The sequence below is a fragment of the Cucurbita pepo genome, chromosome LG01 (genome assembly GCF_002806865.2).
Source record: "Cucurbita pepo subsp. pepo cultivar mu-cu-16 chromosome LG01, ASM280686v2, whole genome shotgun sequence".
In the NCBI taxonomy this organism is placed as follows: domain Eukaryota; kingdom Viridiplantae; phylum Streptophyta; class Magnoliopsida; order Cucurbitales; family Cucurbitaceae; genus Cucurbita; species Cucurbita pepo.
This window is the reverse complement of record NC_036638.1, coordinates 20,464,188-20,488,942: the sequence shown is the minus strand read 5'-3', so window position 1 is coordinate 20,488,942 and position 24,755 is coordinate 20,464,188. Positions and strand designations below refer to the sequence as shown.

Sequence of the window (24,755 nt, the reverse complement as noted above, 5' to 3'; positions counted from 1 at the left end):
TATTTAATAAAAACTTGAAAGGATCATATATAGAGAGAGAAAAATAAAGAAATCGATACGGAATACTTGATTATCCATCACCGGTAATGGGGAAAATCTCACAAGGACAATGAATCTATAGTCAAAACAACCTCAAATATATAACGATACTATTCGAAAAATCTTCACGAGAATCCCTAATGGCCGAACCGCATTTTACATAAATTAATTGAAGAAGGCTAGCAACCTCTTCCGTGACATTGGATATTGTTACTATACGTAAAATGGATATGAGAGACGGGATAGATAGTCACGACATCAAGTCCTCGTTAAACCAAAAATTTATCAGATATCAGAAGTACAGCATAATTCCTTAACTCAAAACAAAACCCTAAAAATATATCGAGAAATGCTAAATAAAATTCAAGTTCACCAAATTGCAGCAACCATGAGAAAATTAAATAGAGCATATAAAGGGGTTCCTCTTCAGGGACGGGGAGGAGGAGCTCCAGCTCCAGCTCCAACGCGAGGGGCCTGTCCTGGCTGACCAGGCTTTGGCATATCATCCTGAGAAACAAAGGACAAAATTCAACCGTCAAAATAAGCAAGAGCAATAGAAACACATTCAGAATAGAGATAATCACCATAAGCAGCTACGAACAACCATAAATTGTTAAAAGTATATAAACAAACAAAACAACTTTCTCTTTCAAAAGTCCATAAATCACCGAGTAAACAAAATAGCAACCTTACATTACCAGAATTGTGAGACTCGTAAGAAAAAACAAGAGGGACACGAACAATGGAAGTAAAAGACGATTCATGACCCAGCAAAAGGACACAGGGTAACACCAGTCATTGAAGTAAGAAGAGGGCATATTCAATGATATATAAACATCACAACTAGCAAAAGCCAGTGTCAACAATGATCCAGTAGTAACTTGTGAGAATTGTGTGAAAGAATAAGAGGATCCGAACACTAAACATTGGCCATATAGAACTGTAGTAACAATTATATAACTCAAGTTTTAATTCCTAGCAGGTCATCGCAAAATTAATTTACAAACATATCACTCACAGGATCGTACGATTTTAATAATTGAAAGCCTAGAAAGTGAATAAAAATGATAGAGCCAAAAAATGAAAGTAAGCTAAATGAAAATGTACCCTGCGTCTAATGAATCGCTGTGGTGGCTCACGTTTCCTCCTATCAGTGCGTGATCGAACCCTCACAACGTGAGAGTGGATAGCACAGGAAACACAGTACTGCATCTTAGCATATAGCTTAGGAAGAGTGTATTCTGTACCAGAATACAAACATTGAAATTATCATAAATGTTGTAATAGTGTAAGGTAAAGAAATAATGTGTTAAGAAAAGGATCATACGATCATAGACACACGCTTCCTGAACATCCCTAACAGCTGCCTGCTCCACGATGTTCCTAACAAGGAACCTCTTAATGGCCTTATCCTATTTGCGTCAATAAGAAATCACAGAATTAGAAACAGTAGACCAAAATCACACAGATAATTGCAAATACGTACTAAATCTGAGCCTATGCAACATGAAAATTCAAGGGAGTCAGCAACAGAACAGGAAATTTAAAAAAAAAAACCGCTGGTGAAAAACACGAATCTTAGTTCAGTGATGCCGGTACATCGATAGCGGTTATATTGAAAAAGCGTCTAGAAAAAAAAAATTCCAGATGCGTGTACATTGTTTGGCCATTACAGATCAAAAAAGATCAATAGAAAGACAAACCTAAACCTAAACTATTCATTGACATCGGAAAGAGATACCAAGGCGACAGAGGAAAAAAAAAAACCTAAGTACCTTCGGGCAGCATTTACCACAGTTGGAGCAGCGGATGAATTTCACGTGTCCGCGTCCATGCTTGTTGCGTCCACCATTCCTGCGCTTGAAAGTCTGAAGCAAACGCGAGATTGTCAAGAAAATGTTAGACAAAACCGAATAATCCAAACGGAGGGGTGAGGGATTAGGTTACCATGGTTCTAGTCTTCCGGATGGACGAACGAACCAGAGAGAATCAGCTATCTCTTCGCGGCTGAATTAGGGCTTCGAGAGGATGCTACCGTTCCTTTTATATGTGGGGGAGCAGAAGGTGACCTAGCCAAACGAAGTCCCAAATTTAGTACATTTGCAAAAAGAACCCCCCGTATTATTCTATTTTTCATTGTTTGCCCAAGACATGGACTAATAGCAAAATATTAAGAATAAAATTTACATTTAAAATTTATTTAAAAAATCTTACGAATATTTTTATTTTTTTAAATATGTTTTTTGATTCTACGATATTAGATAATTTGTTTTAAGAAATCGAAAATAGTAAAAGGTATATTTTTTAAAAACTATTTTTTCTGTCTAACACTGTTTTTATTAATTATTTAATATATTATTTTATTGTGGGAGAGAATTAAAATGTGGGGATGAAATATTTGAGGAGGTTGTTATGCTTATTATCAAATCAAATTAAATATATTAGATTTGTATATTTATTTTACTTTCATTTCAAAGAGATAACAATAAATTTTTATGATAGTTAAAACTAAAAATATATATTAAATTTTAATTATTTTAATATATATATATATATATATATATATATATATATATATATATATATATATATTATTTAGTTATTGTGATATAATTTAATGTTGGTTGATAAAATTCATTTCCAGGGCATGAAGAAAGAGGAAGGCTTAGAGCTTGGAAATTAAAAATTCTTCAATTGCGTGAAACCGTTTCTAGCTTTGGCTTGGGAACTCTCGATCATATAGAAATCTCAAGAACGTTTCGAGCTGCAATTTTGACTCTGAAACGTTCCTCACCAGAATTCAGGCTGGCCAGAGCAATTCGGAAGTGCAATGGTAGATAATTCCGGTAGCGCCGGTACTGTAGAAGGCGACGGCAAAGATATAGCCTGCATTTCATGTGACCGGCAAGTTTCACTCCACCAGTCTATGGGTGGCGGCAAAGGTATTCAATTCTTCTCCCGCTAAATTTATCAGTGTCTTGATCAATTTCGCTCGATTCCTTTGTTCCCCTTTCGAGAATTGATGTTGAATCTGTTAGCTGCAATCGCCGATACTTTAGGGTTTTGATNGTGAAGCTAGAATTCAAGTCATCAAGGGTGTTCTGAAATGGTTTGGTGGATTCGTCGATATTCTGTTCATTTACCTGTTTCCATTTTTGTATTTGAATTGAGACTTTGACCGGTTGAAACTTGAAGGTGTTTGTTATCTTTTTCCTTGGGAAATGGACTATATTGCCTTGAATCCAGTTTACTTCAAAATTCGAGAATGGTTTTGATGTTCCTTTGATGTGTATTTGAGGGAAGAAAATGATGATATTTCCTTTACTGTTTTGATCATCGAGAATGTTGACTCTTTTGCTACTTCTGCATAGCGGCTGATGTTCTACTGTGGAAACAGCGGCATGTTTCTTTCGGCATTGTTGTCGTTGCGACCGTGTTTTGGCTTCTTATTGAGCACTCTGGGATGCCATTGCTAACAATAAGTTCAGATGTCCTGCTGGTTTTGGTTGTCCTATTGTTTCTTCGTGCCAACTTCGCTGCGCTTCGTCACAAGTATGGCAATGGCTGACTTTTATTTTGATTCACTGTGAAGTTCTTCCATTTCATAATCTTTAACACAGTACTTTTTGCTCATATTATCTTCTTCTTCCAAGAAGATGGTATGTTTTCCTTGTTAGCTCTTCTTCATTTTCCCTCCATATGCAGGCCAATTCAAACATTACCACAGCTAGTATTGTCAGAGGAATTTGTCGATAGCGTTGCAGCATCATTTCGGGGGAAAATCAACAATGCATTACTTATGGCTCATGACATCACACTTGGGAATGATTTTAAACGCTTTTTCAGGGTTAGTATTTCGAATGATCATGCATTTTATTGTACATTATGATTCCTTATATCCTATCTAATTGGATATGTGAACTAAATGGGCAAAACTAACAAAGGTTTATCAGCTTTAAGTACTCTTCCTTTGAAAATAATAGATTAGTACTCATTTACACCATCAATGATGCCAGTTAGATCTGCAACCATAAGTAGCTAAAGCCCGAGGCAAAGAAAGCTACTTCAAAGAATACGTACATTTGATATTTTAACTTCAAGAGCGTAATATTTCCTTTCAGCTTCTTCATATCTGGTTGCACTAGTATGAGTAATCTTGCACAACTTTGCAGGTGGTGATTTGTTTGTGGCTTCTATCCGTCCTTGGTAGCTACCTTTCTTTCTTCACCTTTGCATATATCGGTATGTACGAACATCCTAAACCGCTTCTATGACATATTTTTAGTTTGTATGCATTTCATCTGTGGGTAAGTTACGGCAATCATCCAACTTGTAACATTTTCTTTTTCGAGTTTGCCCTAAACTTAATATTGATTTTTGGCCATTTGACTCGGTGACAGGAACAATCATCTCAATAACTGTCCCCGCCTTGTACAACAAATACAATAAACACGTCGATAGATATTTTGGAATGATCTTCCAAGAGTTTAGAAAGCATTACAAAGTGATGGATGAGAGTGTTTTCAGCAGACTCCCTGGTAGTTTTTCTAAGGATAAGGATCAATGAAAAATGCCGACTATAATTTTCTCAAGTTGTACTAAACCACAGGAAAATTGTAACACTGTTTCATCCCAAATGAATGCCTGGCTAACTGGACTCTTGAAGGCTATTACTCGGCCGTGTATTCCTAGGTTTAATGATTTGAACCACCCGGATCAAATATCACAGATTCTTGTTCTTAGTTGCTACAGAAAAAGACGAGGGTTGGTTTGTTTATCCATTTCCACTTTGTCAAATATGGATCAGCCCACAGAGAAAGGCCCATTGTTGAATGCCAAACAAATATGGATCATTCATATTTGGTATATTGTTCCATGTAAATGCCACACTACATATATAGACGAACAGATGAAAAGCGTTATAATTGTGGGAAAAGTCAAAAAAAGGGGGAAGAGAGTAGAGTGGTGTCCCATTAATTTGATGGTAATATGATTTCTCTTCTCCCCCCAATTTAGCATACTTTACCCCATACATTTGGTCGTAATATATTTATTTTCTTGACACGAGAGTATTATTTTGATTTTGATTGAAAAAGTATGAGAAAATTTGATACGAGTCTTGAATGTTAATCAATAGCTGATTACATTAAGCATTCATTAATTCTCACTAATGACATAGCACGAGAAAAATGAAGGCTTGAAATTAAAGATGGGGGGGAAGAACAGTAATGCAATGTCCTCATATCAATAAATTGAGAGAACTAAATGGACAATCCCTTTGTAAGAACTAAACCTTATTAATTCTTCTACACACACTATTTTCCTATATATTTATAGTTATCTGTGTGTTTTCAAATCCCAAAGACCTTAGCGGGTGCAAGTTAACCACCACGGCAATAGTCAGCCACTGTGGACGGCGGCCGGAGATCTACCTAACCTACATATAATAATTATTATTATTATTATTTTTTCTAATCAAGTTCTTGAAATTTGTTCAGAACTGGGCACCCTCAAAGGTCTGACCGAACTGCCAGTTGCCCGGAACGACGTCGTAGCTGGTGACGGTACGGCCGTCGCTGGTGGTGACTTGGAAAGAGAGGCTTTGTCCGTCCAAGTAATTGTTGCTCTGCCAGTTCTGTCCCCAATTTCTAGACATGGCTTGCCATTCTGTATTGGATCCTTTGATCGACACCGATTGGACATCGCCGGCGCCGCCGACGTTGGTGATCAGCACCAAGTTGAAGTATGAATGCCCCTTGATCGTGAACCTTATTCCTCCCTTCTTCACGCATGGCACTCTGTTATTCATAAAAAAAAAATAAAGAATTAGAAAGTAAAGATAGAGATTTAAACCATTTGTGTTAATTTTTAGGGACTCTGACCTTCGGAAGGAGACGGGAACAATGCCAGCACTGTACTGAGCAATCTGAAGAAAAGCAGGCTGAGACAGATCAAAGTGCTGCAGAGGAGGGTTGCACCAGCCGCCATCATCATTGGGCAGAGCGTAGTTGGGCGGGCAAAAATTAGTGGCAGTCACAATGATCTTTCCAGGAAGACACCAATTGGGATCACTAGTGCAAGTAATCTCATAGCAAGAACCACAGCTCAGCCCATCGTTATACAGAGCCGTACTCAGCGCCGCCGTGTTCGTTCCGTATCCTTGGTTGTACAAATCCCCATACCCACAAGCCCCACCTGTTCAAATACCCAATTCCCCATTACCACACAGAACCCAACAAATAAAAAAAAAATATTAAAAAACGAAGGGCAGTTCAGTTTAATCAATTACCCATTGTCCCGGATCCGTCACCGCCGCCGTAGAACGTAGCGTGGCCTGACTGCAACCCGCCGTAGTCGGCGGAGATTGCAGGGAGGAGAACTAGGAGCAAAACAGAGAGAGGAGAGATTGGTAAGGGCGCCATTGAAGAATTGTGTAGGGGGGAGAAATTTTTGTTTGGGTTTGAATGGGAAATGGAGGGGTATTTAAATACACGGAAAATAGAGGCCGTTACGCTATAATTGTATTTTGTGGTGGTATTGGGAAGAAATATAAAAAATATAATTCATAAATATTAATATTAAAAATTTAGGAGGGTCTCATTAATTAAAATTAAAATTAAATATAACCGAGAGGATAGAACGCACATGGGAGGGGTTGTACGACCTTTTTTCTTAAAAAGAAGTACACTTGTTTAAAATTCGAATCATCTCATATAAATTTTTTTTTTTAAATTATTTAATCGATAAATGATCTAGAATATTGTTAAGCTATTTCATTCTATGTTCTTGCGAAATTTATAGTATCGACTTACCCACCTCTCTTTTTTTTCTTTTTTTTCTTTATCTTTTTAATTTATTTTCAACCATTATAACAATTATTTTTGAAACGGGAAAAAAATGGATAATTCTAAATATAGGGTTTAAATAAAGTATTATAATAAAAACAATAATATTCCTATTATATGAGAAAGAAATAATATTTATAATGAATTTTAAATTTAAATACTTACCATTGTAGAAATAAAATGAATAAAAACGAATTAGGACAATACAATGAATATAATATTCGTTCTCGTTTTTTTTAACCAACTCCAAAAATGAAAAATGAAAAAAAAAATGAAAAAAAAANCTCTTTATTTGAGACGAGTCTTGACTGCTTTTTTTTCACCTTAAAATTCACAAAATTATTAAACTATTTTAAATATAAAATTCTTACCCGACCCAAATATTAAGATCTAAAATTCAATATTTATTAAAATGTTATTACAATTTATTTTAATTAAAAAATTGGTCGACAGAGAAAAGAGCATCTCTGGATTAAAGTATTATTTAATAAAAATAATTATAACTAATAACACAAAGCTTAATTGAAATGTATTTATGGCTACGGTTTTAAATTAATATTCTAAATTTATTAGATTAGTTCAACTCCCCATAGCAAGGTTGACTTTATATTCATTTGTAGAATTTTCTTTTTTTTTTTTAGCGCATGACTTAAACGTAAATAAATAAATAAATAAATAAAAGTGACTAAAATATCAATAAACCATATCAAATTAACCTGAAACCCCATATTAAATCCGTCAATTTGGACTCTAATTGAAAATGTTCACTATTTTAAATTTTAACTTTGTTTAGCCATTTTTTCAATACCCCAAATTTTGACTTCTTTATATATATAAATTATATATACGTATATGTGTGGGTCTCACTTATCTATTTTAATCCAATATCAGAGCGCTAGTCACGGGGTGGTGTGTTAGTGGATGCTAGACTCTCAACAAGTGTGAATTGTGAAATCCCACTTCGGTTGGAAAATGGAACACAACATTCTTTATAAAAGTGTAAAATCTCTCTCGTTTTAAAACTGTGAGGCTGAAGACCATACATGATAAGTTAAAGGAGACAATATTTTGTTGTCATAAATTGATATCCCTCGGCTGAATCTCAATTATTATTATTATTATTTTTTTTGTAAAAAAAAACTACCAAATAAATTAAATTAATCTCTTTTGGAAAACTAATTTATATCCAAAACCCACAAATAAAATCAAAGTCAAAAAGCGTCCTTTAAATCCCAAATTTTAAAATTAATTTAAGGAGATATGAGGTTTATTTTAAAACTTTAAAATAAAATAAAATAAAAATAGATAATAATAAAATGGGGTCTACCATGTTAAGGCGGCACATGGAAGGGCCGATTTTTGCGCTTCTATTTAAAAGAAAAATCCAAATATACATAATATTGTCAGACACCGACTTTTGTTTTCCACTGTGTGTGTGTGTGTGTGTGTTTTTTTTTTTTTTTTTTTTTTTNTTAAATTATAATTATATTATATATTTTATAACTTTATTATTTTTGTTTTAAAATATGGTTGAAAATGTAATTTGAATTTATAAGTACAAGCTCAAACCGACCAGATTAGAGATAACTTGTTTAATCACCAGAAATTGCAGAGCCGTCCATCAATTTGAACCAACTAAAAAAAATTATAATAATTAAAAAGTATTTTATATACTATATTATTTAAATATTAATTCTCCATTTTTAAAAATTTAAATATTAATTTCATCTTTTAAAAAATTTAAGTAATAAATAAATAACATTTTTAACGCTAAACTTTAAATTTAGTGTTAAAATTGTAGAAAAAATATATATATAATGTAACGTAAAAGTTATAACATCCATAAATTATTCTCGAGTTTTGTCAACTTTAGCATTAAAAAAGAAGAGAAACCAAAAAAAGAAGAAAAAGAAAGAAAGAACCAAGCTAGATACCATAGATGCGAATGAAAGTTCATTTTTTTAAGGAAGAAATTAAACAAAATCTTCCAAAAATGTGTGATTTTATAAGGAAAAAACATCATAACATAAAGTTGCAACAAAAAGAATGTGGGGGACACATGAAGACAATATAATGTAATAGAAATCGACCGACTTGGTCTTTAAAAGAAAAAATCCACTAAAATTTACCCTAAATTTTAACGAGGAAATGCACGTGACGTGTCACAGTAGCATAACTTCGAACTTTCAAATTTATCGAATTAAACTAAGCGAATCATAAAGAAAAAATTATTTTTAATTAGAATGTGAAAGAATAAGAAGGAATTAAATAAGTTACGTCGTTTTAACTTTTCTTTAAAAAGTAATCGGTTATCAAGATTTGGTAAGTACTCGATTATTAGCGTGCCAACCTGTGTTTCTTCACGAGATTTTCATTACTTGAACGTAAATTTAAGCGTAGACGAGAATATTGAAAGGTATTTTGAAGGACACAAAGTGTTTGATGTGGGGTCACAAGAGGCCATGTGAGGGGGAAAAGGAAGCAATGCTTATCCAAAAAGAAAGGTCGATCCCATGAAAGTGGCCTTAGTAAGGGAATGTGACCCATTTAATTCACTTGGATTTGGTGACTTGGAGGCACAGAGAGGGGCAAAGCCCAGGCTTCTGTCCTACAAACCCATGTGCAATTAGTTGTTGTGGTACTTGTAGGACCATTCCCTCGCCCCTAATTGTCCCAATGCAAATTGGTTGCTTGCCTCATTCAATTTTATCCCCCAAAATAAATTCATTAAAACCACCAACTCTTCAATGTGGGGTTTTGTTATTTATTTATTTATTTTTGTCATAAAGAAAGCAAAAAACTCACTTCCTTCACTTAACTACTTTGGCACGGGAGAATGTTCGGAAATTTATAAATATTAATTACTAATCTCTGTACCAATGATTATTTAATCGAACATATATATTTATTAAGTAGTTAAACTATACTCAAGTTGATAAATATAATATCGAAGGGAACAACGTGCGTACGAGGGGGAGTTCTTTAATTTTAAACCCTTGAAATTACTCCACCTAACCCTTTTCAATCAAAACTAAATGCAATATTAAATTGGAAGCTTGAGCCTAGCAGCTACAACACTGTTTACTTTGGGCTTACAAACTCAATTTTGGGTATGAAGCCCAATAATTTCATTTGGGCCTAAGTGACCTAGCCCAATTTAGAAACAAGTCCAACCCACATACGACGGCCCATCAAAAAGATGAAGGTTGAAATTACCATTTAACCCCTGTTTTTTTTTTTTTTTAAAGCAAAAATTAAAATACAATATTAAATTAAAAAAAAAAATTAAAGAAAAAAATGTGACTAAAATCAATTAGTATATTACCAAAAAAAGAAAAAAATAAAAAGAAAAAATCATTTTGGAATAATGACGTTGAAATTATTGTTTAAAGCTTCCCTCTTCCGCAGGCAAGAGGTTGGCTGCAGCCTTGCATGGGGCCCACTCCAATTCCAAATAATAAATAAATAAATAAGCCGTAAAATTTTGGTGTTATTTTAAAAAAATAGAAAATACACCAATTTTAGATGCCTTTATTTCCAATTCATTTCTCAAATATTTCAAAACGGCCCATTTTGTATTTTATTTGGTAAATAAATAAATAATTTTTTTGACGTAAGAAATTTCAATTGTTGTCACTTTAGTGAGGAAACAAGTGGTGAAAATGTCCCTATCCCATTNTCAATTATTTTTTAAATGTTCACCCAAAAGAATATAAAAAGTAGACAAGACAAAATGTCACCCGACATTCAAGTTTACTAAACTCTTTTGCCCACCGTTTTATTTGAAAGAGATGGGTAAAAGACTTAACCAATAATTTTAATTTTTATATATTAAAAAATAAAGTAATTATCACATCCGAATAAAAGTGGGGAACATAAATGAACCGAGACCACATTAAAACGAGAAAGATCTTGAAGATAGAAAGAAAAACTTCATGGTTAAATATGTTTTACTTAGAACAATTCTATATTAGGTGATATCTTATAAATTTTTCATGAGTCGTTACCGTTATTGTAGAGTAGTATTAGATTTAATAAAACATTGAAATTAGACTAATATTTATCTTTAATTAATGAATTGCCCGTTTCTTTTATTCCTTTGATCATATTCTTGAGACAAGATAGGTTCGTTATACCATTCATGACTCGTTTAGAAAGAACAAATTCATAGGGGTTGGACACGAAAGATACTATAACAAATTCAGGTATTTTATCGATTTGATTAAAACATGTATACATTCATATCCTTAATAATAATTAATCGAAAAGTGAGGCAATATTTTGTCAAAATGGGTAAGGTATAGTTTTGATTGAAATCAAAGATATTTAAATCAGCAAGTTGTTCTCATAAGATTCCTAATCCCAACTATGTATAAAGACGAGGAGGATTGATTTTAGAAAATATTCATTGTCTATGAAAAAAAAAATTAATTGAAAAATATGAATTCAGAATAATTTATATGTTCTAGAACTTTTTGAAACTTGTAACTTTAACCAAGTAATACCCTCCAAACTTTTTGACTTTTTTATTTTTATTTTTATTTTTTTTAATCCTTATCCAATTTTTAATTTTTTTTACCCAAAACCTAGCCATCGATGAATCTTATAAGTTACACAATGCAGCGAAATAATATTTCGAAAAGATAGGGAATCTAACTTTTTCCGTAATATTATTTTTATCTCTAAGTTTTTTTTATAAAGGTAAGATAAAGTACATTTTTTTTACTCCAAGTGAAGATTCGAACCTCTAACTTAGTGATTAAGGGAGTATAGACATGATCGGTTGGTTTAGGACTCGAACCTAAATGGACGTGTAATATGTAATGATGACTAATGTGGGGGAAGGAATGGAAAGGCATTGTAATCTTAAAACCATATGATCCAAACTCAGGACATCAAATCTTGGCTCAGACGTAGCTGTTGAGCTTGAAAGCAAATGGAAGAAGGGCAAGTAAGAGAGGGATTTTTGTGAGTGATAGGAACTTTCTACTTTCAGTTCCTTTCGTGGTTCGATTTGTTCATCAATGAACTATGAGGTTAGGATTTCTCAAGTTTCTTTGAGGAATTTCATCAAACAGGTTCAAGATCTGAAGTAAATTACCTTTGGTGGAATCATTTCCTGGTGTTGTTTTGAGGTAGTGAGCAGCTCCTATAGTCATGGCGTCCGATCACCACCCTCACTGTCTCCACCGTCTCCACCGTCTCCACCGCCTCCTCCTTGGCGTCGATGCGACGGCGCCGCCGTCCAATGGAACCAGAACCAAAAATTCGTACAGCAACGAAGCGAATTTCGACACGAACATGGTGATAATCCTCGCCGCGTTACTCTGCGCCTTGATTTGCGCTCTCGGACTGAACTCAATCGTTCGGTGTGCCCTCCGCTGTACTCGGCGGTTCACCTTCGAGAACGGTGGCGGCTCCACCACGCGCCTCACTGCCAGAGGGCTGAAGAAAAGCGCATTACGCCAAATTCCTGTCGCTGTTTACGGGTCGGAGTCGGGTAAAGGGATCCGAGAAACGGATTGCCCTATCTGCCTTGGGGATTTCATCGTCGGTGAGAAAATCAAAGTTCTCCCAAAATGTAACCACGAATTTCACGTTCGATGTATCGACACCTGGTTGGCTTCCCACACGTCGTGTCCGACATGTCGTCAATCGCTTCTCGAACAACAGTCAAATCCCCAACCTGCGGAACCTGAAGTCGGAAACCAACCCGCCGGCAATTCATCGGCCGGCGACCAAGGTGAGATATCCATAACTGTAGATGAAATTAGCTGATTTCAAGGGTTTTGCATTAGCATTTGCACATAAATATTCTTTATTTGTTTGCAGTTCTTAGCTCGTTTCTTTTTTTTTTTTAAATCATTTTGCAATAATCTGAATTATAATATAATCATGGATGCATATAATTGATTAAATGGTAGTTAGATATATAATCATGGATTATTAAGCTTTTTCTCGAAATTTTATAATCTTAGGCACATCAAATTCACAATATAATATATCGTTACTATGTATATTAATTTCGTCTATAAAATCGCCTATACCAAAATTTACCATAAACTTACTTAATCTCCGTCACCTCATTAATTTTCTTATATTAAATTAAAAATAAAGAAAAATCCTACCAAAATTTAAGGATGGGTTTGATAGAGGGTTCTTATCTTAACTTTCCTCTCTGTCCTATCTATAAAAAAAAAAAAAAAAAAAATTTAACTAGGAATATCATTAAGTCATAATTAATTAAATCGATTATTATCTATCTATATATGTGAATATCTAATTCAAAATTTAATCTAAATCTACTCGTAGTTACTATGGTTAAATCTTATAACCTTGTGCAGTTAAAACTATACAGATTTACCTCGATCTACTTTCCATCAAATTAATCTCAGTTTCCATACAAGCTCCATCTCTCTGATGAGTCAGCATTGTTATGCTGACGTGGTTACGAAACTGATTTGATTGGACGCGATTCACCGAAGGCTGAGGCCAGACTGCGTGGACACGCTGGAAGTCCATGCATATTCCTCATGCTACCACGTGCCAGTAATCGCTGATGAATACACGGCTACGATCAAAAGTCTTGGTACATTGCCCTTTTTTTGTCCTTTTAATTTACCTTATTTTCGCGTGTAAAACTCGTGGAAATCGCCTCTACTCCACGTTCTCTTTGCCGGACCTCGTGGCAGTTCCCAATCGGAACACGCCACAAATTCCCTACACTCATTCCTACTGCAAGCTTCAAAATCCCTCGGATAGCCATTCGACACCACGACAAATAGGGACAATGTCGTAATTTCAAGTACAAGAAAATTGATTAGTAATCGAACACGATGGCGGTTGCATGGAAATAAAATGAGACGATTTACAGAGGAGCAAACAAAAGGTGGAATTCCGAGTGTGAAGGAAGACTGGACGCTGACGGGTTTATAATCAAAATGAAGAAAATAATATATTTATTAATAAAAAAAATTGACGATTTAAATGTCGAGAAATTTTCAGTTGGGATTTCGAGTAACGCGATTGGTCTGATCGTTTTGGGAAACTGATTCAATCGCTTCTGTTCATCCAGTCTCGTTTCCTCCATCATCAAACGTCTGCTTCAACCACAATCGTTTTCAATCCGAAACCAATTTCAAGAAGAAGGGAGGGCCGTCGTCTTCCCCATCGGCTAATTCCTCTGCTTCTGTTTTTTCGTCTCTCGGTTGCAGTTTGCGATAGCCAATGGCTTCGTTAGCAATTCGATGTGGAAGAAATTTCAGCGCATTGGATCATCCATACGCGAATGTTCCCGACGGATGTGATCAGAAAGCAAGTCCTCGTTCTTTGGTGGCTTTCCCCGGAAGATTCAGGAAATCGAGGACTCACATTTCTTCAATGAGGAGTTTGCAGCCAGTGAAAGGCCATGTGAAGGGGAGAAAGAAAGGCAATGAGGCGATTTCTCGCGACAAGCTCGATAAATGGATGAAGGAATCGGTGGTGGAAATTGTGAAGAATCTTCGAGAAGCGCCTCTGTTTTTGCGGTGGTACACGACGGAGGACGGCAAGGGAGCGAGATTGGAGACGGAGAAGGCAGTGGAGGAAAATCGTTGGAGAACGTTGGAGGAACAGTGGAAGAACGGAGAGGCGCGGACGCCGGAAGGAATCATATTCGTTCAAGAGCTTGAAGAGGAGGATTACGATGGGGAATCGAAGGCGTGGGGGATTGTAGTACAAGGAAGATGCGTTGAACGTGGTGCGCCGGTTTGTTACTTGTTGAAGACGAGTAGTAGTAGGGGAGGGGGAGGGGTAGGGCTGTGGTGCACGCATTTCTGTCTCGTTAGGGTTAAGAACTTCAGAGAGACGACGAAATCGCAGCTGAAGAATTGCTGGTTGCTGCAGAATCAGTGAAATTGCCAACTTAGAAAATATTTTAATATCTCTAGAAAACAATTTTATTTGACTTTTTTTTTTTTTTTAATATGAAAATGTCGTCTCTCCGGACGTAACGATAACAGAGAATATATATCTATATATATAACGTTTAAGACGTTGTTCCGGTGGCCCGTCTGCGTTTCTCTGATTCGTTGACTTTGACTTTTCCATTGACGACTTCTTCTTCTTCTTCCTTGTACTTTCCTCGTTTAATTGAAATCTTCAGCAATGTGGCGCGATTCCGCCATCTCGATTTCATCGCGGTTCTGCTCGATTCATCAGTCGTAGAAAGACGCGGCGATGAATCGTGATTTGGCGCTCGTATTCGTGTTCTTTGTTCTTAATCTCGCCTCTCGTGGATCCAATGCTTCTTTCTCTGACCGTATTTGGAATCTTCATCTCCGGTTCGCGCTTTCGAAGGATTCTCCTCAGGTTTGTTTGATTTTGATTTTGATTTTTGATCTTCTTGTTGTTTATGCAACTTTTGGATTGCGATTGACTTCTAAATGTGTATTTCGCCTTTTCGATTCTTCAGAGTATAGCTCCGGCTCCGGCTCCAGCTCCTGGCCCTAGCTCTGTTTCTCCAACTCCTGCGATTCCGCCATTTCCAAGCTCAACCGATGGTTCTTCTATGAAGAAGTGCAACCCGTCGTACAACACTTGTCACGACCTTGAGAACATGACTGCTTGCCTTCTATTCGCAGAAAAAGGTAATTCCGTTTTTCCCCAATATCATATCATGAGATGATTTTTCCCCCAATAAATTGCTTAAAGATTGTTTTCTCACAGCAACGATGGAGCAATATCTTCTGATCCAGAATGCTGGAGGGACTTCACTGAAGGTGAATGTTATAATTTCTGATACTAAATTCAAGGAGATACAAGTTCCTGAGCACCAATCTAGAAAGGTACTCTTTGTTAATCGTTGCTGGATCTTCGCGAGGATAGCTATTTCAGGTTAATATTTGCTGGATCATATTGTATTGCAGGTTAATGTTTCAGATGTTCTAGGAAATTCAAAGATTGTATTAGATGCTGGGAGTGGGAAGTGTGAGATTCAGTTAGGATCACTAATGAAAAGTGGCACCACTTTTGGGCAAATCTCTTCGTATGTAACCCATTTAAACCTCGTATCCGGATCATATATACTGCTTTCAATTGTTTTGATCATTGGAGGTGTGTGGGCATGCTGCAAGATAGGAACCAAGGAACGCCATGCTGATGAAGTTCCCTATCAGGAGCTTGAATTGGCAGTGCAGGATTCTTCTCCAACCAACGATTTGGAAGCATCAGAAGGTTGGGATCAAGGCTGGGACGACGACTGGGATGATGAGCCGAAGCCTGCAAATAAATCAAATTCTCAGACAAAGGCAAGCGGATCATCAAATGGTATTAGCTCTAGAACTTCTGGGAAATGATATGGGACGATTTTAGGCTACAGGATAATGAATGATGTTGAAATGTCTGCTCATCACAATAGATGGGCTTTTTTTTTCTTCTTTGAAGAACAATAGGTCTCAGTTTTGCTCTTAGTAGAGGTATGCCAACATTTCAATTCAAATTTGAACTATGTAGATACCTATAACTTCTAAATCTTATAGTTTCTTTAGTCTCACTTAGTTCCAAGGTACCATTTCATTTTATATTGTATTTATTCTCTATATTTGTTAGTGTGGCTCGTCCTTTTCAACTAATAATAGTAATTGTATAATTGTTGTTTCTTATTCTATTATCACCGTGGGTTTAGGGTTAGTTTTTAGTAGACATTTTTATAGTTCTAAGAGTTGATTAGATATAAAATTATAAAATTTAAAGATGAATTAGTGCGAGATCATACGTGGATGGGAGAGAGAAATGAGTGAACGAGTATTCTGGGCTTCGGAGGGGTGGATTGTGGGATCCACATCGGTTGGAAAGGGAACGAAACCATTTTTTTTTTCGCACTAGAGGACAATATATAATGGTCTTGATATTGTAAAGCAAAGCAAAGTGCTTTCGGTATAAAAAAGACAAAATATGATTACCTTAAAAAGAGGTTGATTTATGGGAGTTGAATTGAAATTAACCAATATAAATTATATAATTATATGTACATATTTAATTTCTATAATTATTTATTCTCTAACCTTTCTTAACCATATAATTTTTTTAAAAATATATTAAAGCTGATTTATAAATTTTAGTTAAATATTTAAAATAAATAAATAGCTATTTTAAATATTAATATTTTAATTTTATTTAAAAACATTATTGGAAGAGAACACCAATCCATACAAAAATTTGATTAGGTTGGATTTGTTTATTATTTAATCATGAAACTTTAAAACACACAAAATTTGTTGAGTCAAAAGAGTGAAACCGAATGAAATACCCAAAACCCCCTTAGGATTCTCACTCTGCCTATGGGTAAATAGGTAAATCAGAGCTATTATGACCTGTTCTTCGCTCTTAGGATCTTACGGTAAATCTGTATGCCACGTTTTTCGTCTCTGGCCGTCCGATTTAATTCCTATCTTGCTCCGTCTACCCTTATACCTCATCTCCTAGGCCTCGTTTCAATTTCTCTACTCTCTCCGCCGTCTCTCTGCCGAAAAAGGGATTTTTCCAAAGCCGATCTTGATTTATTTAACGTTGTTGTTTTTGATTTCTTCTATTCAGTGTGGTATTGCGAGCGTTTTTGCAGTCGGCGATTCAGATCTCTGTAAGTGTTACTTATTCGAAATCGATCAATTGCCATCGGCAATGCGTTTTCGTTTGATTTGATGGTATCTTTTTGCTTGTTCATTGAGAAAAGAACTCGAATTCGATATTGATTGCAATACCCCCCCCCCNCGTTGTGTTGTTGTTGGGATCTTATCGTTCTTGGAATGTGGTCGATAGGTTCTATCAAAATTCTTCGTTGGCGGTGATTCGATGGAGAAAGAGCTGGTCGAATTGTTTGAAGCGGCGAAGAAGGCTGCAGACGCCGCTGCAGCACCATCAAATGATGGGGGAGCCGAGGAAAGTCGTTGTCTTGATGCCCTACGGCAGCTCAAGAAATTTCCTGTTACATATCAAATCCTCGTTTCCACTCAGGTTTTCTTCTCACTATACTTGAAATTTCTTTCATTTGTTGATGGTGGATGGATACTCAAAATGTAAACAGCCGGTTAGTTTATAAAATCGTACATGGTTTTTGATATGGACTAAGCCTAAATTCCTTGTTTGCTCGTCAACGAATTGGTTTCATAACGAGCTGCGTTACTCTGTTTCATCTGTTATTTACGTTGTTCATAACGAAATCAACTCACTGCAAGTTTTTGGAACAATAATACTGGAGTCATAGCTCTTGTTATATATTGTTTTCTGGATTTTTTTTCAATCCCTTTTCCTTTGTAATTGAGGTCCATTTTCATGCGTTGCTCAAGATTCTATATCTTGCCTTCCATAGGTTGGGAAGCGCCTTCGGCACCTCACCAAACACCCCAAGAAGAAAATACAAGACTATGCTTCTGACTTGATTGAGATGTGGAAGGATATAGTAATCAAGGAGACTAACAAGAATAAGAAGAATGGAAACGGCAACAGTAAAGAAACATCCAAAATTGGTTCTCCCAGTGCAGAGTCCGTTAAGGTGGAGAACTTGCAAAAATCATCTTCCATGAAGGTTGAGAGAGTTTCCAAGGTTGAGCAATTCGATAGGAATGGTTCCACAAGCTCTGTTAAATATTCCAGATCGGCGAGCGCGGTCTCGGAGAAAAACTCTGTTAAGGTTGAAAAAACTGATTCAGTGGTCAAGGTGGAAAGGATGGTTAAAGAAGAGAAGAAAATCTCTATTGAAAAGAAACCAAGCGGCGCTGCTGGACCTCCAAAGCTTACTTCCATGATCAAATCAAAAGATGCTGCTCGGGACAAAATAAGAGAACTTCTCGTTGAGGCCTTCTCCAAGGTTCCTGGTGAGGCTGATGAAGATGTTATGGATGAAGTAAATGCAAGTGATCCTATCCGTGTTGCTGTTTCTGTAGAATCCGTGATGTTCGAAAATTGGGGAGGTTCTACTGGGGCACAGAAGGCCAAGTACAGATCTATAATGTTTAACCTCAAGGATCCGAAGAACCCAGATTTTCGAAGAAAAGTTCTTCTTGGGCTTATCAAGCCAGAAAGGATGACCAACTTGAGCACAACTGATATGGCAAGTGATCAGAGAAAACGTGAAAACGAAGAGATTGCACAAAAAGCACTATTCGAATGTGAGCGAGGAGGAGCTCCAAAAGCTACCACCGATCAATTCAAATGTGGTCGATGCGGTCAACGCAAGACGACCTACTATCAATTGCAGACACGGAGTGCTGATGAACCTATGACAACGTTTGTAACTTGTGTAAACTGCAATAATCATTGGAAGTTCTGTTGAGTCTCTCTTATGAGCTGCAGAAAATGTTATTGTTTGGAACAATTTACTGAGCTGCTAGTGTTATTTTGCTTTGACACTGGTTGCAATCTGTAATCTCAGTCCACATCACTACATTTAGGACGTAGGAGGTTCTGTACCGTAGGATTTTCAAGTACCAATTTGTCGAGAAATTCAGTGTATAAACTTGTCTATTTCTTATTTCCTTCGGTATTTGTCTGAGTTGCGTACTTCCAAATAACTTGTGTTTCCACTAGTGCTTGTATCATTTCAGTTCTTCAGCGATGTTCATTGGAAGGGCGTAAACTAATGAAAGGTACAATAATGGTTCAGACCAACCAAATCGACTCGGTGTGAAAATCTCTCTAGCATTTTAGAACTTATCCATAAGAATGTAATATACATAATATTGATAGAACAGATTCATGTCTCCTTATTAACGTACATTTGAAACAAGCAAAAGGTAGCCGTCTATAGCTGAGATCGCGGTTGAGCTTGATTGAGCTTGTAATGCTTCACAAAGTTAGCAGAGATCTAAAATCGTCAAAAGAATGAACAAACATCACCTTGTTATTTCCTCTGCATGCTTCTTCTTGATGCATTCAACCCTCTAAAGACTTGGCTTGGTGAAGAATACCCCATGAGTCGATGAAGTGGGGAATTTGATTTGGTCGATAAATTTCCAACTTTGGAGGACAACTTCTCAGCCTTGTAGCCATGGGAGGATGGATCACCAGACTGGTAACTCTTCTTTAGACTTTCAGTTTTGTTTTGAGACCACTTTGAACTAAGCTCTTTCTCCATTTCGTCTCGCCGAGACGAACGTGGTAAGACAACAGAATCGCCTATTTCTCTCGAGCCACTTTTGCTGATAGCAACCCCATAGCCATCGAGCTTATCGGCCTCAGATGGTGGAGGTTCTGCAACACTCGGTACATATGGAACAATATGAGTTCTGCTCTGAAGAGAAAACTCAAGAATCTTAGAGCAATGACCGCACTTGAGCCGATAGCATCGTCTTTTCACCAAGAGAAATTCTGCAGGAATCTGCAGTAACTTCAAGCAGTAGTAACAAGTTATAAACGGGGCACCTCCAGCCACTGGCCGTAGATGATGCTTGGCCACATGATTTTGATGGCTCATATGATCAGACTGCATACGAATGCCCCTTGCAGATAACTGCGCGCTTACAAAACGTTGGGGACTAGATGCACACGAGCTGTATTGACTATAATAGTCGTGATCGATATGCGCCATACGGGCCCCTTGATTATGCCAGTGTTCAGATGGAAGCAGCTGCATTGAGTGTGGGATGTGTTCAATGCCATAGTAATTAACCTGAGGACCACTAACAGCCTTTACAGCAGAAGTCATCCGAGATAAAGAATGTCGTTCGAGATAATTACTTTGAGGCCCTCTTCTTCGTGAGTAAGAAGGATATTCTGTGTCATGCCATGTATCCTTCTGAGTAGCTCCGATCGGTACGTTCCCGTTTCGATTACACGTTTTCTCCAATTCATCCTGCAGTTCGTAAACCATTCTCAACAATCTAACCTTGGCTTCATCATGCTCCACAAAACTGTCTGATGAATGCATTCTAGAATCATGGGGTTCGTCGAACATGGAACTAGAAACGCTGTCGTTCTCGTAGCCACCGTCGCGGTCCCTTCCGAGTAACGACAACTTACTTTGATATTTTCCTCTCCTTAACGTGCTTCTGTTTTGCATATCCTGTCTTCTATGTTGCAGCATATCATTTTGATTCCTTTCATGATATTCTATGCCATAATGGTTCTCACGAGGCAAACTTTTCCAGGAACTCCTTGTTTCAATCGGAATTTCGGAATCTCTAGCCACTGCATTATTGTTCATCAGGGACTCTTCTCTTCTGGGACCGTCGGAAGCTTCTTGAATGTTCTTTAACGAACGTCTTTGACGATCCAAAAACTGATCATCCATTCCATCATATGAAGATACACTTCCATCATATGCAAAAGAACTTCTGGTTTTCAAAGATTTGACCATACCAGTAGCGCAATGATTCACTTCCGTACAAGCAAAATTATCGACAGGAATTCGATGATCGGTATCATGGCTAATCGTTTCTTCGTGTTCTTCTACTCGTGCAGTACGAGGAGCAAGAATCTTAGATGGAATGCTTGTCCCCATAATAGAACTTGTAGCGACTGCATTTGAAATACCTGAGCTTTCTAAATTGGAATGAGTCTCCTTCCAATTGTCTGGACTTTCTTCTCCTGACAGGAAGATCTCATCAACTATGTCATCTCCCGAACGGTCTCCACTTGAGAGCTTGTCTTTCTCAAGATTAGCAACCGCATTCGCAAAAGATACTCGAACCGAAGATCCAGATTGGTCATCATTGGTGGCACTCGTTCGGTGTTTGCTCAAAGATATCTGAACAGGATGCTCCCTGTGGTTGTCTTCGTCTTCCTTTTGATCTTTCTCATCAGTTGGATCCAAAACAGACTCACCGGAGAATGGGATCGTTATTACTTCATGGTTTAACGTGCTCGTTTCTGTTGTTTTTATAGGATCTCGTCCTGAGAGGTCAGCATTCCCAGGAGAAGCATTAGAGCAGCTCGGTTGCTCGTCATGGCAAGCCTGGGATTCATCATTGCTTCCAGCATTATTTAGGCATTCGCTCGACTTAATATGAGCAAGCTGTTCCTGACTAACATCCCCAGATTCTTTCTGATCCTTCACGTCTGTCGGGTCTATAGAACACTCACCGGAGGACGGAATAGTTATTTCAGGACTTGAAATGCTATATTCCTCTTGTTCTGGAGCATCATCTTGGTATGGGAGCTCACCATTCTCATGATAAGCGCACTCTTCTTCACGATACACTTGATTTGGAAATCCTGATGGCCCTTCATGAACAGCACGAGATTCATCGTCGTTTCTAGCATAATTTAGGCGCTCACCCAACTTCCTACGAACGAGTTGCCCGGTGCTACTATCTCCAGATTCATCATGGTTCTCCTCGACATCTGGATCGACGATGCACTCGCCAGAGAATGCAATAATTCTTTCATGACTTGATGAACAAATGCTGGCTTCTTCTGCATTATCTCCATCTGAGATTTCGCCATTCTCGTGATGAGGTTCATCATCATTTCCAGCATTCCTTTGCTGCACGTTCAAAGTCGAATGAACGAGCTCCTCACTTCTCCGTTCTCCAGATTCATTTATATTCCTTCCATTGTTTAAGTCCAAATTAGATTCGCCATGAGTTGGAATGACCGTTTTATGGTTCGGAGTGCTAAGCTGCTTATCTTCAGAAGGGTTGACTTCATGCCTCTCGACAGAATCTCTGTTTTGTGAGCCCAAATCTGTGTTGTGGGAACTGTCTCTTCGATTCTTTGCTGCATAAAGGATCAGGGGAAATAAATCAGTAAGAGCTTTGAAAAGTCGCATAAATTTCATAGCATCATCTTGAAGTATCATATTCAATGCGGTTAGCAGATGTTCTGTTTGTATATTCATGTCTATAAGAAGTTATATGTAACAACCCAAGCCCACTACTAGTAGATATTGTCTGCTTTGGCTCGTTACGTATCGCCGTCAGTCTCACGATTTTAAAACACGTCTACTAGGGAGAAGTTTTCATTCCCAATGTGGGATCTCACAATTCACCCCTCTTGGGGACCAGCGTCCTTGCTGGCACACCGCCCAATGTCTGACTCTGATACCATTTGTAACAACCCAAGTCCACTGTTAGCAGATATATGTCCGCTTTGGCCCATTACGTATCGCTGTCAGCCTCACGGTTTTAAAACACATCTACTCGGGAGAGATTTTCATACCCTTATAAGGAATGTTTTGTTCCCCAATCTAACCAATGTGGGATCTCAAAATCCACCCTTTGAGGACCAGCGTCCTCGCTGTCACACCCCCCAGTGTTTGACTCTGATACCATTTATAACAGTTCAAGCTCACCGCGAGTAGATATTGTCCGCTTTGGCTCGTTACCTATCGCGGTCAAGCTTACAGTTTTAAAACACGTCTACTAGGGAGAGGTTTCCACACCCTTACAAATGGTATCAAAACACTGGGCGGTGTGCCAGCGAGGATGCAAAACCCCAAAGGAGGGTGGATTATGTGATCCCAGCTGAAGAGGGGAACAAAACATTCCTTATAAGGATGTAAAAACTTCTCCCTAGTAGACGCGTTTTAAAACTATGAAGTTGACGGCGATACGTAACGAGCTAAAGCAGACAATATCTATTAACCATGGCTTGGACGGTTATGATCATATCTTCAAAGCAAAGTTGATAAGAAACTTTTCATTTTCCATCTTGTTTAAGCCATATCCTAAAACTTTCTGAAATTCAAGCATCAAAATTTGAAATACATCGCATGTCTAGTTTGTCAGATATGGGAAAGAGCATTTACCTACTAGAATTGTATCACATCCACCACATTTGTAAACAGGAATATCAGGCAACTCAGGAAGAAGCCGACGACATCTAGGACACTTAACCAAACGAATCTTAGCAGTCAATCCAGTGGCCATGTTACACCAAAACACTTAGTCACCACGCCTCTGCAGTCACATAAGCATTACCACATACACTTAGTTATAAATCCACACAGAAGCTATTAAATCACCGCTATAACTCTCCATACTTCAAAATTGGGTATAAATAACAGTACATGAAGTTCAAATACTGAATCCCCACCAAACCCTTTACCATAAAAATCTATAAGGATAATTTAATCCTACCAGAAAGTCTACACAAACTTCATAAACAATCAGATCATCCCTACTTCTGGATTGAACACCACTAGCTCACAAAATCCACAAAATTCAGAAAGAACTGAGAATAAGTGGCGAACAAGTTCCAAGAGCATAGATCCGATCGAGAAGAATCAAACAGGAGTATGAACAGTGGATGAGAAAACCCACAAAACGCACCTAAGAGCGAAGTAATTGAGTAGATACTAAAGAACCCAGTTCCTAAAATATATAAGTAATGGAAGATTAAGCAGATAAGAACCTGATTGCATGAAATTCTTTTCTTAGACGCCAAGCATATGAGAAAAAACGAGGACCCAAAACGAAATTTCCAAGGCTCTCGCAGTTTATCAAGGAGGAACAAGTTTGAGCCCTTGAAAAACGTTGCAAAATCCTCCTTCCCTCTGAACAAGAGACGAAGAGTAGCCCATCCAGCGGGCAAAGAAGAGGAAGAAGGACTTCAATGGGAGGAGCTGGAGTCAGAGGACGGAACAGAAAAAAACAATCAGGGTTGACTGGACCGGAACGAGCCAATTAACTCATGCCACGTGTAACCACGAATGAATTGGAATTTGGTTAAATAAATTGGGGAGTTTGCCTTTGTCTATGGGGCAAAATATAAATAAAATTTAATTTCAGTTAAGGAATGTTAAATGCAGCAGCTTCTAGAGTTCCGACGTAATTAAAATTATTATAATAATGTTATTGTGGGATTATAGGTGGATGACGTGGGCGTGGGGACCACTTGTATTTAATTTTCTAAAACCGACAAGGATGGTTCGGAATTTTTGGTTGCGTATGGACA

The 24,755-nt window shown here is 37.3% G+C and overlaps 8 protein-coding genes across 10 annotated transcripts; 5 read left to right on the top strand and 3 right to left on the bottom strand.

Moving 5' to 3' along the window:
- Positions 1–282: 282 nt before the first annotated feature.
- On the bottom strand, positions 283–2,138 carry LOC111792225 (40S ribosomal protein S26-3-like). The gene is made up of 5 exons (XM_023673575.1): positions 1,987–2,138; positions 1,815–1,907; positions 1,367–1,451; positions 1,147–1,280; positions 283–546 (listed from the first exon to the last, which is right to left on the bottom strand). Exons 1-5 carry the CDS (start codon positions 1,987–1,989, stop codon positions 466–468), a joined length of 396 nt encoding a protein of 131 aa, XP_023529343.1. The 5' UTR covers positions 1,990–2,138; the 3' UTR covers positions 283–465.
- A 520-nt stretch (positions 2,139–2,658) lies between these two features.
- Positions 2,659–4,905, top strand: LOC111792206 (reticulon-like protein B16). Its single transcript, XM_023673553.1, has 5 exons — positions 2,659–2,981; positions 3,411–3,591; positions 3,745–3,886; positions 4,212–4,281; positions 4,440–4,905. Exons 1-5 carry the CDS (start codon positions 2,870–2,872, stop codon positions 4,604–4,606), a joined length of 672 nt encoding a protein of 223 aa, XP_023529321.1. The 5' UTR covers positions 2,659–2,869; the 3' UTR covers positions 4,607–4,905.
- Positions 4,906–5,165: 260 nt separating this feature from the next.
- Positions 5,166–6,491, bottom strand: LOC111792177 (expansin-A2-like). Its single transcript, XM_023673516.1, has 3 exons — positions 6,329–6,491; positions 5,922–6,234; positions 5,166–5,837 (listed from the first exon to the last, which is right to left on the bottom strand). Exons 1-3 carry the CDS (start codon positions 6,459–6,461, stop codon positions 5,534–5,536), a joined length of 750 nt encoding a protein of 249 aa, XP_023529284.1. The 5' UTR covers positions 6,462–6,491; the 3' UTR covers positions 5,166–5,533.
- Positions 6,492–11,638: 5,147 nt separating this feature from the next.
- LOC111792183 (RING-H2 finger protein ATL74-like) lies at positions 11,639–13,372 on the top strand. Of its 3 annotated transcripts, none has more exons than XM_023673527.1 (2): positions 11,639–12,627; positions 13,243–13,372. In XM_023673527.1, exons 1-2 carry the CDS (start codon positions 12,042–12,044, stop codon positions 13,347–13,349), a joined length of 693 nt encoding a protein of 230 aa, XP_023529295.1. In that variant the 5' UTR covers positions 11,639–12,041; the 3' UTR covers positions 13,350–13,372. The 3 variants fall into 3 exon arrangements, with proteins under 3 accessions (XP_023529295.1, XP_023529302.1, XP_023529310.1); XM_023673534.1 differs by having other exon boundaries at positions 11,640–12,627; positions 13,229–13,357; XM_023673542.1 differs by having other exon boundaries at positions 11,642–12,627; positions 13,280–13,365.
- Positions 13,373–14,095: 723 nt separating this feature from the next.
- On the top strand, positions 14,096–14,932 carry LOC111792215. The gene has a single exon (XM_023673564.1). The coding sequence runs from the start codon at positions 14,112–14,114 to the stop codon at positions 14,775–14,777; it is 666 nt and encodes a 221-aa protein (XP_023529332.1). The 5' UTR covers positions 14,096–14,111; the 3' UTR covers positions 14,778–14,932.
- Positions 14,933–15,024: 92 nt separating this feature from the next.
- LOC111792166 lies at positions 15,025–16,416 on the top strand. Its single transcript, XM_023673504.1, has 4 exons — positions 15,025–15,233; positions 15,337–15,511; positions 15,591–15,709; positions 15,791–16,416. Exons 1-4 carry the CDS (start codon positions 15,102–15,104, stop codon positions 16,217–16,219), a joined length of 855 nt encoding a protein of 284 aa, XP_023529272.1. The 5' UTR covers positions 15,025–15,101; the 3' UTR covers positions 16,220–16,416.
- Positions 16,417–17,356: 940 nt separating this feature from the next.
- On the top strand, positions 17,357–19,432 carry LOC111794063 (transcription elongation factor TFIIS-like). Its single transcript, XM_023676187.1, has 3 exons — positions 17,357–17,502; positions 17,682–17,876; positions 18,232–19,432. Exons 2-3 carry the CDS (start codon positions 17,715–17,717, stop codon positions 19,192–19,194), a joined length of 1,125 nt encoding a protein of 374 aa, XP_023531955.1. The 5' UTR covers positions 17,357–17,502; positions 17,682–17,714; the 3' UTR covers positions 19,195–19,432.
- A 107-nt stretch (positions 19,433–19,539) lies between these two features.
- On the bottom strand, positions 19,540–24,505 carry LOC111794056 (protein ENHANCED DISEASE RESISTANCE 4-like). The gene is made up of 3 exons (XM_023676175.1): positions 24,213–24,505; positions 23,608–23,758; positions 19,540–22,577 (listed from the first exon to the last, which is right to left on the bottom strand). The coding sequence occupies exons 2-3, from the start codon at positions 23,726–23,728 to the stop codon at positions 19,762–19,764; spliced, it is 2,937 nt and encodes a 978-aa protein (XP_023531943.1). The 5' UTR covers positions 23,729–23,758; positions 24,213–24,505; the 3' UTR covers positions 19,540–19,761.
- Positions 24,506–24,755: the final 250 nt, after the last annotated feature.